The 16,682-nt window shown below is 38.3% G+C and overlaps 2 protein-coding genes across 2 annotated transcripts; both read left to right on the plus strand.

The window, feature by feature from the left end:
• The first annotated feature begins 101 nt into the window (after positions 1–101).
• On the plus strand, positions 102–2,861 carry LOC127963930 (uncharacterized). The gene is made up of 3 exons (XM_052564030.1): positions 102–1,084; positions 1,814–1,958; positions 2,070–2,861. Exons 1-3 carry the CDS (start codon positions 403–405, stop codon positions 2,434–2,436), a joined length of 1,194 nt encoding a protein of 397 aa, XP_052419990.1. The 5' UTR covers positions 102–402; the 3' UTR covers positions 2,437–2,861.
• A 2,717-nt stretch (positions 2,862–5,578) lies between these two features.
• On the plus strand, positions 5,579–12,873 carry LOC127964128 (hepatocyte nuclear factor 1-alpha). Its single transcript, XM_052564288.1, has 10 exons — positions 5,579–6,252; positions 8,072–8,271; positions 8,355–8,535; positions 8,615–8,817; positions 8,923–9,092; positions 10,132–10,273; positions 10,355–10,543; positions 12,335–12,447; positions 12,566–12,650; positions 12,736–12,873. The coding sequence occupies exons 1-10, from the start codon at positions 5,954–5,956 to the stop codon at positions 12,864–12,866; spliced, it is 1,713 nt and encodes a 570-aa protein (XP_052420248.1). The 5' UTR covers positions 5,579–5,953; the 3' UTR covers positions 12,867–12,873.
• Positions 12,874–16,682: the final 3,809 nt, after the last annotated feature.

A 16,682-nucleotide genomic window follows, 5' to 3' on the forward strand; every position in this document is an offset into this window, starting at 1 on the left:
CATTCACTCACCTCATGCAGTTCATTTTAACCCCCCCCCCCCCCCCCCCCCAGACTTTCTTTTATCGTGGGAACACAAGTGAAGATATTTTTTAATATTCTACTTTTTCTACTTACATCTTAATATAAGCTACTTAGTTGTTATAGTCTTGTCTGTTAACTATGTAATTAAATTCTACATTTGTATAAGTATGAATTGCAAAGTGTAGCTTAAGTGTCCAAATACTACTTAGGGCTAGTATGTGCACCCAGATGAATGGTTTCTATATCCCAGATTACCTCTCTGTTAGTTGTGGAGCTATTGTCAGGATAGGGCAGTTTGGGAAAGTTTTATGCTTGTCTTGGTCCAAGCCGTTTCTCTTGCAAATGAGTAGCTCATTGGTGCCTGTGCAGATGTTCTGTAATGAGGGTCATTAGGAGTGAGAATAAGAATGGCCTGGACTGGCAGGGCTCTGGGCGCCTCATTATGCAGACACATTTAAAAGGTCGATGGGGGTGTAAATGGCTGCTTAAGGGTCCCAAACAAAACCAGGGGGAGGAGAGTCCAAAAGAAGCCAGAATTCAAATTCCACAGAAGAAACTGCGCTTATTGTCAGAGCAGGATTTACCCTCTCATTCGCATAGTGGAGATCCCGGGACAAGCATCTCCGGAGCGCAATATATGTGGATATTTGAAATGGCCACGGTTACGCGCGCACGAGTTTCACTACTGGTCCTCGCTTTCATGACCATTGCTATAGGAGTACAGTGCCGATCGCTTCGTACACAGCTTCGCAAGGTGACGTCGTTTCAAGGAGAGCGTAAAATCCGAATCGGACACGTCCAGAGACGGAGCCGTCGCGAACCGGGATCCGAGCACGACCAGTGCGCTCTCCTGAACTCCCCGTGGACGGAGAGCGCCACTCCGCTTGGTGATTGGGGCCAGATGTACCGTCTGAGGATACTATCGACGATGAGTGCTGGACCTCGTCGAGCTGTTTTCCCAGAACCCCCCCTCTTCAGGTTCGTCAGACGGGTTTATCGCTGTTGTCAAGTGGGCTACCACTGTGGAAGTGTCAAGGGAATACAAGGCGGGAAAGTTGGGGGTAAGTAGCGCTCTGTTCAAACACCTTGATGAAAAAGTAATCTGCAAGACTGGCGGTCAACCAGCTTCACCAGCCGTTTTACTAATAAAACATAAATTTAATTAAGGCAATTAAGTCTTAGAGCATCCAAGATATTTGAGGGTCTAAATTAAATCGGCGTTATTCAAATACAGTAATCTAAACTTTAAAAATTCGAACAGAAGTATTGTTGAGGTAACCATAGCAGCAAAAAAAAAATATTTTTTTGGAGAAAAAGATACTGTTAAAACCAAACTATAGTGGTTTGTTGGACTTAGCTGATTTAAGCTGGCCACGATGGTCTCTCAGTCTGGTCGAGCTACTATGATTGCCTTCAAACCAGCAACGACCAGTTTGGTAGACCAGTTAAAACCAGACAACCAGCTTTTTTTCTTCTTCTTCTTCTAACATGGAGATAGATTTTGACAAAATTAACACGTAGAATACAACATCAGAAATATACCAAATAATTATGAATGGTGTTCTTTTCAAAATACATTTATTGGCAGGGACGATAAAAGGCAATTTTGCTTTGCTAAGAGGAACCTCAACAGACTGCAACTTGAAAATCTCTGTCAAAAATTTACTTGCAAAGCTAGACCAGCACCAAACCAGCAAAACCTAAATCAGTAATCTGGTAATTCCCGATTTTACAGCAGGTATATTTATGTGACAACAGTATCCCTAATTGTGTTTCGTTTTCTTGTCAAGACTACAACATTGAGTTTCTGCTCGGAGAGGATGTGCTGTCAGCACCGCTGGAGAAAGCAGAAGTTCATTTTCACTTTTCAAACCCCCAACACCTCAACATCCAACCAGTGCTGCCCTCGCTGGAGAAACGAGGGTTCCCTACTAGGTGAGGCAGAGGAACTTGATAGATGATGTGAGAATGTTGTTAGCACAGTTCTCCAAGACGTCACTGAGCTCCTGAAAAACAGTCTTCAATATTTTCTCCTTCTCTCTGCAGGTACAGAGTCTGGTTGAGAGATGGTGTGGTAGAGCTGAGAGTGGATCTGCTTGCCCTCATCCAGGCCCTGCAGCTGGTAATTGGAGGAGCCAGTAGAGGTCCAAGTGTGATGGAAATGCATCGGGTGAGGGACATGACCAGACCAGGGGTCGTTGTCCAAAAGCAAAGACCCCCATCCCTTCAAGACACAGTGCCTGTAGTGTTGGGGGAGGTGAATGAGCCCAGGGATGGTGAGACCCCCCTGCAGCCCACTTTAGAGCTGGGACTGGCATTACACTGCAGCTTACTGAATAATATCGCACAGCCCTGTCAAGAATATGGTGTACATCTAGAACATGCACCCTTTATCGCTCTGACTTACAGATAGCAAGACGTATTCAGCCATACTAAACAGTGTTTTAGCAAATAGATTTGGAAACTGCTTCTGTGTCCAGCCAAACACTGTCAATTCCTAGCGCTCCCCCTTCACAAGTTCTTTGTGGCCATACAATCTCAGTCTATTCAGTCCACTAACACCTGGTGTGAATATTCCCTGGATGGCTCGCTGTTTTTTAAGAATTGCTAATGATTCCCATTGTTCTGTGACAATGGTGCTTCAGCCGAAGCTCACTGTAATTCAGAGTGGCTGATGTTTTGTGGAACACTATGCACTTCAGCGTGTAAATTGAATTTATTAACTTATGGGTGTTATTTGTGAGAAAAAGGTATGAATGAAAAATGTAAATAGTGTAAAAATTCAGTCCTATATATTAAATTTGCATTGTATATACATTGTATATACATGTCCAATAATTTGTTTCTCTCTGTTCGTGTGGCCATGTATTTTCTTCTCAATTATTTGAGACATGTTGTTCCAATAAGGTGTTTTAAATCAATTTAAATTTGAATGGGACACATTGTGAACATGAAGCATTTTCAGTGTTGATTATAATCCAAGACAACAACAGCATTAAAAGTTTCAGATTGTATGCTGAGCATCCAACACTGCTCAAGCTATTATAAGCGTTTTTTTGACTCGTTTTTCCACTTAATTTGACACTTTAGAAAGTTAATCAAGTATTAAGTTGCGGTTAAGGGTCAGCGATAACTTTATTTTATCTAATTTCCAAAATATTTCAAATAATTTCGGGTTAATTTTATTTATTTATAGGTTTTTGTTTATTTTAATAGCAATATCTGGCAACACTGCATTGCTGGCATTATTCTGACAGTTATACAAAAGGCAGCGGCTATTTATACTTAGTGCAAATAGCTATAGATGTTAAAATAGCAGGATTTTCTGCTATTTATAATACCTATTGCAAATAGTGGCTATTATCTGCACCTCAGTATTTTAGTACATTATAAAACAGTATGCAATAATTAATGAGCGTAAATTTAAATTCTAAGGCAAATTATTAAATGGATGCCACCTTATTGGGACAATAAAGCCCACCCTACTTTTAAAATTATTTTCTGATGTCAAAGGAGGCGGATTTGAACCTGGTTTGATCACGTCAAAATGTTTATTATACACGATTTATTTTCTGCACCACTAGAGGTGACGATCAGTGGTCTAAAAAAAGTCCAGGGACAGGGTATTGCTGACAAGCAAGCTGACATTCGGAAAGGGAAAAAAAATTATATTACTTGTCACAAACGTTATCAATGTTGTCAAAACACTGTCTAACACCAGTGCAGAGATCTGTGGAACAAGTAACTTAGGGTACAGAATGAAATGAAATATGCAAACACTGGTCATTAAGAAGTCTATGCTACATCATTCAGTATAGTATAAACTTTCACAAATCGTGCTATAAACATTCATAAGACCACTAGACAAAGTTATCAGCTATATAATGGTTATAAATAAAAACTATTACAGCAATATGTATGGTATGGTTTCATGAATAATAAACAACTGATATAATTATTCACCATAAATATAGTAAAGTATTAACAAACTTTGATGCAATAAATAGGGTATGATTTAAAAAGGAGCATCCCTCCAAAAACATCTGCATTTCTGTCTTTTTTCAAGTGTTAGAGTATATAATTAGTTGTATTTATAGGGTTTATTATAGCACAATTATATAATAAGGGGGTTATTTTAGAAACCCCCTGGAACTCACTAATTTTCAAAGCCTGGCTGCGGTCATGAAGCCAGTAAGATTTTGCTAGTTTTATTCAGAAACATGCATTAATTCATCAAATTAACAGTGAATAGATTTATAATATTACTAAAGATTTCTATTTAAAATAAATGTTGTTCTTTGGAACTTTCTGTTCCTCAAATAAAAAAAAAATATCAGGGTTTCCACAAAAATATTTAGCAGCACAGCTGTTTTCAACATTCATAATAATAGGAAATGTTTCTTGAGCTGAAAATCAGCATATTTGAATGATTTCTGAATGTTCACATGACACTGAAGACTGGAGTAATGCAAAAAAAAATCAGCTTTGCATCACAGGAGTAAATTACATTTCAAATATAAAAATATTTTCTCTTTTTAGATATATATTTCCAGTTGTACAGTGCAGGTTTACTGCACTTTTACAGGCAATTCTAAAAGACCTTTATCTGGAGTCTGCCATAGTCATATTTTCACTGGCATAGACTCAGAAACAGTTACAATAACATGAGTTGTAAAGTAATCGTATGATAATATTTTATGGAACACTCCAGTTTTAAAAAAAAGAACTACACAGTACAGAGTTTAATGAATAGTCTTGTCTCATTTCTGATATGTCCCACTTTGTGATTGCATTTTAAACTTTAATTTCGAGAAATGCATGATAGCAGTTTCATATGAATACAATTATTTGCAAATGGAGTGAAAAACAGGGACACAGTCCAGTAGATGTGCATACAGGTGCGGGTTAGCTTGAGATATTTAGAGAAGCAGGAAGTGGGAGGTCTTTATTAACACCTTAACCTCTGATGTCACATGAACAGACACAGATGTAAAATATCATTGAATAGATAATGAAAGAAAACAACTCAAACATTTAAAAAAAATGCCTTGGCTTGGGATATCTAATACACCATACGCAATTACATGTGTGCTCCACAGGATCAGCTACACACTGCATTTTGTTTATTTAATTTACATGACATTTGCAGGTCTAGCAATCTTTAAAATCACTTTACAAAATGTGATTTTCACAAATTAATAATAATTATAATAATAATAATAATAATAAATTAATACATTTAAATTGAAGAAATTTCAAGTCACGTTTAGTCCTCCTAAAGAGTCCTGGGCCCCTGGTTGAGATCCACTGGCATATATTTTATTTACAATAAATACTGAAATGGTTTATTTCACTCAATGGTTTATTTTATTTTCGTAGTTCGAAATTATATGTGTGGGGCTGACTATGGAACACAAACGTTTTCTAAAAAAAGTCAAACAAGATGACATTGTTAGTGGTGAATATGTTTGCGGTATCTGTTTTCACTGAATAGTTAAACTCTACACTTTGCCCTCAACACAGGCCGAGGCTAAAGTTCACCAAGAGAGGGAGAGAAAGAGAGAGAGAGCAACAGATTAAGGGAGGAGGGAATGAAGGGAAAAGCAAGTAGCAAAAAAAATCACATTTCGAAGCAAAAGGACAACAGGTGTCTAGACTTAATACAGGAGCAGGAACAGAAGAACGCTGGAAAACAAAGAGAAAAAACGATAAAGAAAATGAAAACAAGCTGTTCATGTCAAAGACAGACTACTGAACTCAAAGCCTGAAACAGAGGTGAATATTGAACGTGTGCGATATTGTTTTGCCGTGTGTCTACATCTGTTTGCACACAAAGAGTGGGTTGGTAATTGCTTCAGTGACACGGACATAGCTTCTGTGAGCAACTTATATACAAACCACGGCTGCTTAAAAACCTCCGAACGCAAGAGATGGAGGGAGGAGAGGGGAGAAGAGCAGGAGGAGAACGAAGCAGCCGGCTGTCGGCCCTACAGGAGCAGCTTGTGTGGTCTCTCCTGGGATCAGGGCTGTCAAAAGAGCTGCTGATCCAGGCCATGGGAGATCTGGAGCGAGAACGGGCCTCGGCCGGCGCTGAGAGGATGGATCGGGCTGACGGCGAGAGCTCGGAGGAGGGAGACATGGACAATCCACCTCCTATCTTCCATGAGCTGGAGAGGCTACCGCCGGAGGAGGCCGCGAGGCAGAGAGCTGAAGTGGACCAGCTGTTGCAGTAAGTACGGTGTCTTCTGTTCAATCAGTCCAAGCTTCATACATAACATGCAATCAGAAATGTCTAATATGACTTTAGTGCCTCAAATGTTGTTCTTCTAAAGAAAATTCATCTAAAATCCACAACTGGCATCTTCTCAACTTGCTACTTTACTCCACAAATTCTTGATTAAAGCTTATTTTTGTTCTGGCTCATGTCAGGTCTTCTTTCTTCTATTCCTTTTCTTTGGCTTCCTTTCTCCTCTAATGCTCTGCTTCTCAACTGATGGGGTGAATATAAAGGAGGTTCCACCTTTTTTAGTTACTAATTACCCACCCTATTCATTATTCTCTGGCCATTTCAAACTTTTTAATAAATGAGCTACATCGACTGGTTAAAATTAACAGAGTGACACAGTGTCCACCGCTCTGTGTGTGTGCGTGTGTGTGTACACATGACTGTGGTGATATTGTAAAGATAGTGCTGTTGTGAGGGTTTTTTTGTTTTGTTTTCTAAATGTGTAGCTCTTTGAATAGAGATAAAATGGAATTGTAATGCACTTTATTTAAACCTCAGAAGGAATTAGTGAGTGATTTGTATAGGTGAAATGCATCACTGTTAGATATGTTTGTGTGTAAGTCTTTGTGTGCTGGTGTTGAATTCAAGAGGGTTATTTGCAATCTCTTTTACTGGACTTTGGCCCGTTGTCTCTTGCCTTATCTTACAGTGTAAACATTGCACCCTCTCTACCTCTGTATTATCTATCCTTTCTCTTCCCCCTCACCCTTCTCCCAAAACATTTTTTTTAAATAGCCTTAAATTTAAATAGCCTTAAAATTATTTTAAGTAGGAAAAATTAGGTATTTTCAGGAATTTTACAGCCATTCATGTACTATGTGTTTGTCTACTGATATAATTAAAAGAAGAGTGTACTTTCACATGACACTTTTATTTAAAGCATAAAATGTTTTATCTCTTACTTAGAATATATATTTTTAAACGTGCCATAATATATATATATATATATATATATATATATATATATATATATATATATATATATATAAAATTCCAATATCAGCCACTTTGCACCCTAACCATCACAATTACAAGAATTTATTAATTTAACAAGGGCTCAAAATTAGATACATTTCTTAATTTGTCTTAATTCTTTATTGACCATTTATTAATTACTATTTAAAATAACTGTTTTCTATCTCAAAGTACATTAAAAGTACGTTTGCAAAGCTGGATTTTCACCACGGTCTTCAGTGTCATATGATCCTTCAGAAATCATTCTAATATGTTGAAATGCTGCTCAATAAACATGTCTTATTATTACCAATGTTTAAGATGGTTAATATTTTGGTTGAACCTTGTTTTTCAAGATTTTTTGATGAATAATTAATAACATTTAAAGTAGTCATTTTTGTAACATTATAATATAGATCTGTACTATCTTGTTTGATCAATTTACTGCATCTGATCCCTTGCTGAATAAAATGTATAATTTCTTTTTTTAAAAATCCTATCCTAAACATTTGAATAATGTATATAATATGAATTTACTTACTGTGGCTTAGTTGAAATATACATAGCATATTTATTTAAGGCCATACCTACATATTTGGGGCTTAAAATCACCTGGAAAATCATGATAAAGTATGACTCTTGAAATTTAATTAATTTAAATAAACTCTGAATTTCTCAAACACAAATGGCACGATTTTCTGATAATTATTCAGTAGTAAGTATCATGTTCTTTGTGTGATTTCATAAGAACTTGTTTAGAAATATTCAGAAAAGCCTATTATAATGTATTGATGTTTTGGTCTGTTAGAGAGGATCCTTGGCACATGGCTAAAATGATAAAAAGCTATATGCAGCAGCACAACCTACCACAGAGAGAGGTGGTGGAGTCCACATGCCTCAACCAATCCCATCTCTCCCAGCACCTCAACAAGGGCACACCCATGAAGAATCAAAAGAGGGCTGCTCTGTACAGCTGGTACGTCAAGAAAAAGGCAGAGATTAACCAGCGTGAGTATGACCATTTCGTATTTCTCTACTTTAATTCGTCTTTAAGAATTACACTACTGATTCTCTAACCCTGATCAATGCAGAATTCACCAATGCAAGTCGAGGTGTTATGTCAGGAGAGGAATCTGGGGATGATGTAAGAAAGGGACGGAGGAATCGATTCAAATGGGGCCCAGCATCCCAACAAATCCTGTTCCAGGCCTACGAGCGACAGAAAAACCCCAGTAAGGAGGAGAGGGAGGGACTGGTGGAGGAGTGCAACAGGTAAAGAGTGAACTGAGAACCAACTCAAAATGTTTTTAAAGGTATGACATAATAACTGTTGAATGTATATGTGTTTTAGAGCAGAGTGTCTTCAGAGGGGTGTTTCTCCATCTCAGCTGGCTGGTCTAGGCTCTAATTTGGTCACAGAGGTTCGTGTTTATAATTGGTTTGCAAATCGGCGTAAAGAGGAGGCATTTCGCAACAAACTGGCACTGGACGTGCCCTATAGCAGCCAATCAGCTCCCTCAACAGGCCAGACGCTACCATCGAGTCCTTCACCAGGTACAACGTTATTTTTTTATTGGCAACAGGTGGGTTCTTCTTCCTAGATTTCTCTCTCAATCTGACCTGTTTTACCCACCTTTCTCTTTTGGGGATATCCTGAAGTTCTGAAGTACAGCCAGCCTGTTCTGAAGTACAACCATTCAGTGGTTTGTGAGGGTCTGGGTACAGTGAGAAGCTCCAGTGGTGAAGACCGAGGTGGGGGCGCTCGTCTAGCTAGTCCTCTTCAGCTAGAACCCAGTCATACACTGCTGGATACACACCATCACAAACCAGTAAGATTACACTACTTTACACATATCACCATAAAACACTGAGATTGTAAGTGATCACTGACTGATTGCTTTTACAGTATCTTACAATAATGTTAAGAAGGTCAGAAATTAATTTATCAATTTAAACTTATATTAGCGATAGATTCTATTTAAAAATAGCAGTATGTTCTGCTATTTATACTACTTATTGCAAATAGTGGCAAATATCTGCACCTCAGTATTGTAGTACATTATAAAACAGCATGCAATAATAACGTATTGAGTGTAAAAACCTCCGTAAAAAAACCTCTGTAAAATTAGAATTATTAAATGGATTCTGTCTTATTGAGACAATAAAGCCCTACCTACACCTATCTTAACCCTACCTGGCTATTTATTTTCAACTTTTCGATTATTTCCTTTATTCTTATTGGCCATAAATGCCTTTCCGATGAAATATAAATGTGAAAAGGGAGAAAAATGAGTTCGGCAAAAGACTGATTCGAACTCGAGTTACAAATAATTATCATCTAGTTAGCACAAATAGCCTCTTCCAACGAGGCGGTTTATTTGCACTCAGTATAAATAAACACTTTGGTTGAATAATTATGAACGTTAACATTAATGTGATACTCCACACCAAAATTCAAATTTTGCCATTAATCACTCACGCCCATGTTGCTCCAAACCCAAACTATGTTTGTTCTTCTTGAAGATATGAAGATATTTTCGGGCTTGTGAATGTCCCATAGACTGTAAAGGTCAAGAAAAGTAAGAATGTCGACATCAGAATAGTCCATCTGCCATCAGTGGTTCAGCCGTAACGTTAACCTGTATGACTCTCTCAAAAGAAGATATTTCACAGACCTGTTTTTGTCCATACAGTGAAAGTAAGAGGTGGATTAAAATTAAATTTTAATGGACAAAAACCCTGAGACTTTTAAATGATGACATTAACTGATTAACTGATGACAGATTTAAATTTACGTGTAATACATTTAAGGCAAATGCAACTCAGGTTTTAGAACCTGAAAGGCAAAGTTTCCATTTTCTCTCTTAGGCATCTTGTGGTGGCTCCTTACCTCCAGTCAGTACTCTCACTTCCCTGCATGGCGTGTCAGGACCCTCTGCTGCTCCTTCAGGACTGATCATGGCCTCCCTACCAAGTGTAATGAGTCTAGGGGACTCCTCACTTTTCATAGGTACAATTCATACAGTGATCTGCATTAAGAGTTAACACCCACACACTGCTAATTAATACTAACACATGTCTTTTACTGCAGGCTTGACGTCCTCTCAACCACAGACAGTCCCTGTCATCAATAACGTAGGGGGAGGCTTCACTACCCTTCAGCCAATCTCGTTTCAGCAGCAGTTTCACGCCTCACCTCAGCAGCCAATAACTCAGCAGCTTCAGAGCCACATTTGCCCAAGCTCCTTCATGGCAACAATGGCACAGTTACCATGCCACAGTATGTTCTTAATCAGAGCTCTGAGTAATTAATTAGTGGTGCATCAAGACAAGCATCACTATAAGTCAGACAAATGTCTAACTAAAATTAGATGAAAAAAAAATTCCATGAAACAATATATAAGTAGTGTTTTTGTCCTAAGAATTTGAGAACATTTTAAAGACCAGGGGAAGTATGTGTAAAGCCACTAAGAGTACAATTTTAAAGTTTGTCATGAAACAAATGTACTATTTTCCCTAGACTTATGAATAAGAGTGATTCATAAATGAATGGCATTCAGTCAAACACAATGCACTGGATAGCTGGCCAATCAGAGCAAACCTCGCTTTTCATTCCAATGAGTTTTGTAAAAATCTACGTGTTTCAGAATGGTGGGGCATAGAGGAGAAACAAAAATGTAAAGTATATAGAAAATAATGTGGGTTTTTTTACCCTTAAACCGCATACACACATTTCATTACACCAAAAACAAAAAAAAAATGTTCTTTATAGCAACATCAAATGACCCCTTTAAATATTGTGGCACGAACCCAACCAAACACAACATTGGCCAAAAGTGATGATGTTTTTAATGACCCCACATTTTGCTTAAATCATCAAAATACGAGAGAAAAAAAAAACACTGACCCATGTTGCCAACTGCTTTCAACTAAAAGTAGCTAAAACAACCGCTAAATGTTGCTAGATAATAGCATAATGGCAAGTTCACTGATCTTTATAAATATATCAATAGATCAGAGGGGGAGTCTTGAAATCTAGGTTTTTCCAAGAAACTGATTTTGTTGCTAGGCTTTTGAAAAAGTCTCAAAAGGGGTGAGGAAGTCACTAAATCTAGGGGGGGGGGGGGAAATCACTGAACTGGCAACACTGTCACATTAACTGCAACATATTTAGTCATTAATGTTTCGTTGGTAGTTGGCAAGCTCTTGTTTTTGCATGTGTTCATAATTTCTTTGTATGACAGCATGGCCAAAAATGATGGCTGCACAATTTGTTATTATCACAAATAAAACGATTGACTCCAAACCTATAGAAATATAATACAACTATTAGTAAACTTTCAAATTCAAATTTCTGATAATTTACTCACCCCCATGTCATCCAAGTTGTTTACGTCTTTTTTTCTTCAGTCGAAAAGAAATGAAGGTTTTTGATGAAAACATTCCAGGATTACTCTCCTTATAGTGGACTTCAATAGCTACCAAACAGTTGAAGGTCAAAAATTATACTTTCAATTCAGCTTCAAAGGCCTCTACAGGGCAGCACGAGGAATAAGGGTCTTATAGTGAAACGATCGTTCAATTTCTAAAAAAGTATATGCTTATAAACAAAAATGTGCACCTAGCACTGCTCTGTGATGCCCATCCATCACTTCACGTAATATGTAATTACATTAAAAAGGTCAGGCATGACAAAGCCAAAAGTTTAGTTCTAAAATATTTAAGCATCTACAATTCCCGCATGAAGTGATCATTTAAAAAAACTTACACAAAGACATTTGAAAATGTGTCATTGAACAAACAACAACTTTTGAACGGTCCTCCTTCTCCACTTTTGCAAACACTGAGTTGTTACTTCCGTCTACGTCAAGTGTGACATTTTAAATGTAATTACGTATTATGTGAAGTCATGGACGTGCATCGCAGAGCACCAGTTAGCTGGCTAGACTGAACACTTTACACTAGCATGGTGGCGGTGAGTTTTAAATGGACAAGCACCATATAAAGACCTAGTTTGTCTCATTTCAGAGATGTAGTGTGGACTTCTACTTTAATACTGCATGTGTTTCAGTGTACAGCAAGGCAGATCTGAGCTCTTACTCCTCCAGTCTCCTGTCCCAGGCCATGGTCATCGCAGACAGCAACAGCATCGGGACACTGACTAACCTCACAGCTGTTCGACAGGTATGAACTAAACACAAACTTATTAGACTGACATGATTACATGAACATCATTTTCGGATTGAGGGCTATATTATCAATCGTCTTGTGAATTTACAGCAATTCTTTTCCTCTCCATCAGATTCTCACCTCAGATCCTGAGGGTCACTCAGACACTCCCATTGAAGAGGAGTCTTTACATCTGCAGTCCACTTCACCTGAGCCAGGTACAGACCCTTGCAGACCTTGTGCTTAATCTAGCCATATTCTGATGTTTCTGTTATAAAAAAATCTGTTTAATTACATTTCTAGTGTCTTCTGGCAGTTTGGAGCTCTATCCTCAGACACACACAAGTGAAACCCATCCTTCTCACCTGCTCTCCTCTCCATCCGGAGATTTAGACCCTTACATGCCTACACAGATGGTCTCTACTGCACAATAGTAATGCTACTGAGAGCTGGTGTAACTCTTTAAAATACATCAGAGAGCAAAATTAAAGTAAATAAAAATTAGCCATCATTCAAAAAAAAAAAAAAAAAAAAAAAAGCCACATTGCTACCTGCTGCCTACCCACGGTGACGAAGAAGAGCAATTTTAAACTCTTTAAAATTATTAAAACCTTTAAATTATGCTCCATAAAAGACCTGAGTTCAATTTAAAAATGGAATCTTATGTGAACAATGTTATAATTAAAGTTGTAATTTTCAAATTGTGTGACTTCAGTAAATTACTGTAAAAATATAAATGTCATCGTTCTACATTTCTGTGTGCAGTTAGGTTGTAAGACTGATTAAAATGAATAAAAAGTTTAGAAAAATACTTTGTTTTAGAGGGGATTTATAGCATGAAAACCTGTTTGTTGCAAATGTAAAATATATTCTCAGTTTTGCAGTCAACTGTTACTATACAAGGAATGTCTTAAAAATATGCAAACACCAAGAACAGCATGTACAGGATAATAGACCTTAGTTAGTCACCATGCTGAATTGTATGCAGATGAAAACAAGGCTGTATAAAGGTCCTAGATCACTCTGTCTACCACAGTTGTTTTCTCATTCACTGCTTCTCCATTAGATTGTTTCTCTGTGTGTGTAATGTTGTCCTCACTTCTCTTTGTGGATGCTTTTCTTTTTTCTTCTTGTGAATCTGCTTTTCTCTCTTTTTTAGTACTTTTCTCCTCGTTTGGGCTGCAAAGTTTCATCTAAATTTAGCCAGTTGATAATCATTATAATCATATGTGTGTGTGTGTGTGTGTGTGTGTGTGTGTGTGTGTGTGTGTGTAGCCAACTTCTTTCAATGGAAAGTAAGTAAACTTTTGTCATTTATATATTTTACTGTTTCTGTTGTCAGACAATGGGATGAATTTGAAATAATGACTGAAATGCGGCCCTTTAAGACTACCCAGCTCTCTCTTAATCTGCACAAAATCTGTGTATTATAGTAGGCTATTTACAACACTTTAGGGGGAAGTTGTGGCCTAGTGGTTAGAGAGTTTGAACCCTAACCCTAGGGTTGTGGATTCGAGTCTCGGGCCAGCAATACCACGGCTGAGTTTCCCTTGAGCAAGGCTAACCCCCGAATGCTCCTTGGGCGCTGCAGCATAAATGACTGCTCCAGGTGTGTGTTCACGGTTTGTGTGTGTTCACTGCTGTGTGTGTGCACTTCGGATGGGTTAAATGCAGAGCACAAATTCTTAGTATGGCTCACCATACTTGGCTGAGTGTCACTTTCACTTTAATGAATGCTACAGCACACTGTAGTATTAACTATAGATAACTGATAAACTGTAATAAATACTGTAGTATTCTTTAGGTGAACATTACTGGCGGTAGGTGACCATCATGCAAACATGAAATATTAACATATTGCCCACCCACTTGTTGGTCTTTTCTGAATGAAAATGCAAATTCATTATTTGCCACTAGATGCCGCTTTTGGGCAAGTCCCATTCCTGCAGCAATAACTTTTCTGAACTGAATGAAGATTAATGTCTTGGCATATGTATGATGTGTTTATTGAACCAGTCAGATAACAGTAAATGAAGAGTCAGCGAGAGGCTCATGTGATTGGCTACAGGGAAAAGTTGGACCCACCCCCCTCACACTTGAAAAACTCAGTGAGAGAATCTGACAAAATTGTAAGCGCAGAGAAAAGAAAGACGGAGCTGTACATATTGTTTTATTTCAAGGGGGGGTGAAATGCTATTTCATGCATACTGAGTTTTTTACACTGTTAAAGAGTTGGATTCCCATGCTAAACATGGACAAAGTTTCAAAAATTAAGTTGTATGTTTGAAGGAGTATTTTTGTTCCCAAAATACTCCTTCCGGTTTGTCACAAGTTTCGGAAAGTTTTTTTCGAGTATGGCTCTGTGTGACGTTAGATGGACGGAATTTCCTTATATGGGTCCTAAGGCACTTCTGCCGGAAGAGCGGGCGCTCCCGTATAGCGAGGCTGAGCAGCACAGACATTTCACTGATCAGAGCGATTCACTGATCAGAGCGAGAGCGTCGCGAAAAGTCACAAAAGAAGTGTGTTTTTGGTTGCCAGGGCAAGACAACCCTGCACAGATTACCAAAAAAAAAAACAGCATTAAGGGACCAGTGGATGGAGTTTATTTTTACAGAGCATCAACAGAGTTGTGCAAGTGTTTTTGTTTGTTCCCTGCATTTCGAAGATGCTTGACAAGGCCCAGTTTGACGACAGATTTGCGTATCGTTTATTTCTTAAGGATGATGCAATCCCAACGAAAAAGGGTCACAATTGTGTGTTGGAACCGCAGGCGGTGAGTAAAACTGCTTCCAATATCTCTGCCTCCTTGTTAGTGCGTCCCCTCCCATGCCAGAGACCCGGGTTCGAGCCCCGCTCGGAGCGAGTCGTTGCTGCTGCTGCTTTCGTTCAGTTTCAGCCTCTGGATCTGAATCTGACTGTTAGCCATGGTTATTTTGGTTGGTTTTGTCCTCACGGTAATGTCACAGCTTCCAAACGCTCTCAACGTAAAAGCCTACTCGCGCTCGTGATTCTTTAGCTCCGCCCACACGTCACGCCTCCAGCCGGTCGTGTTTTTCCGGGAAAAATCGGTACAGACTATCTTTCTCTTATGAATATAATAAAACTAAAGACTTTTTGGATTTATGAAGGATGCAGTACTACTCTATATATACTCAAGATTAACAGGATATTGAGTGAAAACGAGCATTTCACCCCCCCTTTCAGGAATTGTTTGCCCCATGTGCACAACAAGTAATTTAGACATTTGCAACAGTTTTTTTTTTTTTTTTTTACACATACAGATTGGTTCTATGCAGTCAATCCGTTTTGCAGTTTTTTTAAACTGTTGTTTTCGCTTGCAAATCATTGTTCGCATGCTTGCAATGCTTTTGACTGTCTTTTGGCGAAGTCAGAAGCATGCAGATCAGATTTATTTTGCTTTAGCATGAAGCGGCAGGTTCACAATACATGAATTAGGCTACACTTACAAGTAACAGTAAACGATGCAAATAATTTTTTCTTGTGCTTGAAACGCAATTTACACCTTTACAAAGCTTCTCATGCACATGTACATTTAATTTACACAAAGTCTTATGTACACTTCCACAAATATTACCCTGCGTATGCAAATCTTTTTGATGTAATTTTTCCTTTGTAAAATGAGACTGGACCAATCACTGCAGATTAGCGTCACGCAAAGGAGGGGTTTGGAAAAATGAATCACTGAGTGAATCGACTGGGAGTTGCTGAGCATGTAAGGTAATAAGCACGCAGATCTAAAAATATTATTTAGTTTTCTCTCTTATCTGTTAGTGTTCACTTGATACAAAGATAAGATAAAGACGTCGAGCAAGTAAGGTAACAATAAATAAAATTTCATGGCATCAATACATCTAAAAAAAGTTAGGACAAGGCCATGTTTACCACTGTGTGGCATCCCCAATTCTTTTTTATAAGAGTCTGCAAACGTCTGGGGACTGAGGAGACAAGTTGCTCAGGTTTAGGAATAGAAATGTTGTCCCATTCTTGTCTAATACAGGCTTCTAGTTGCTCAACTGTCTTATGTCTTTATCACATCTTCCTCTTTATGATGGGCCAAATGTTTTCTATGGGTGAAAGTTCTGGACTGCAGGCTGGCCATTTCAGTTCCCGGATCCTTCTTCTACGCAGCCTTGATGTTGTAATTGATGCAGAAGCTGCCCATGCCACACACACTCATGCAACCCCATATCAGAGATGCAGGCTTCTGAACTGAGCGCTGATAACAA

The sequence above is a fragment of the Carassius gibelio genome, chromosome B8, assembly GCF_023724105.1.
Source record: "Carassius gibelio isolate Cgi1373 ecotype wild population from Czech Republic chromosome B8, carGib1.2-hapl.c, whole genome shotgun sequence".
In the NCBI taxonomy this organism is placed as follows: domain Eukaryota; kingdom Metazoa; phylum Chordata; class Actinopteri; order Cypriniformes; family Cyprinidae; genus Carassius; species Carassius gibelio.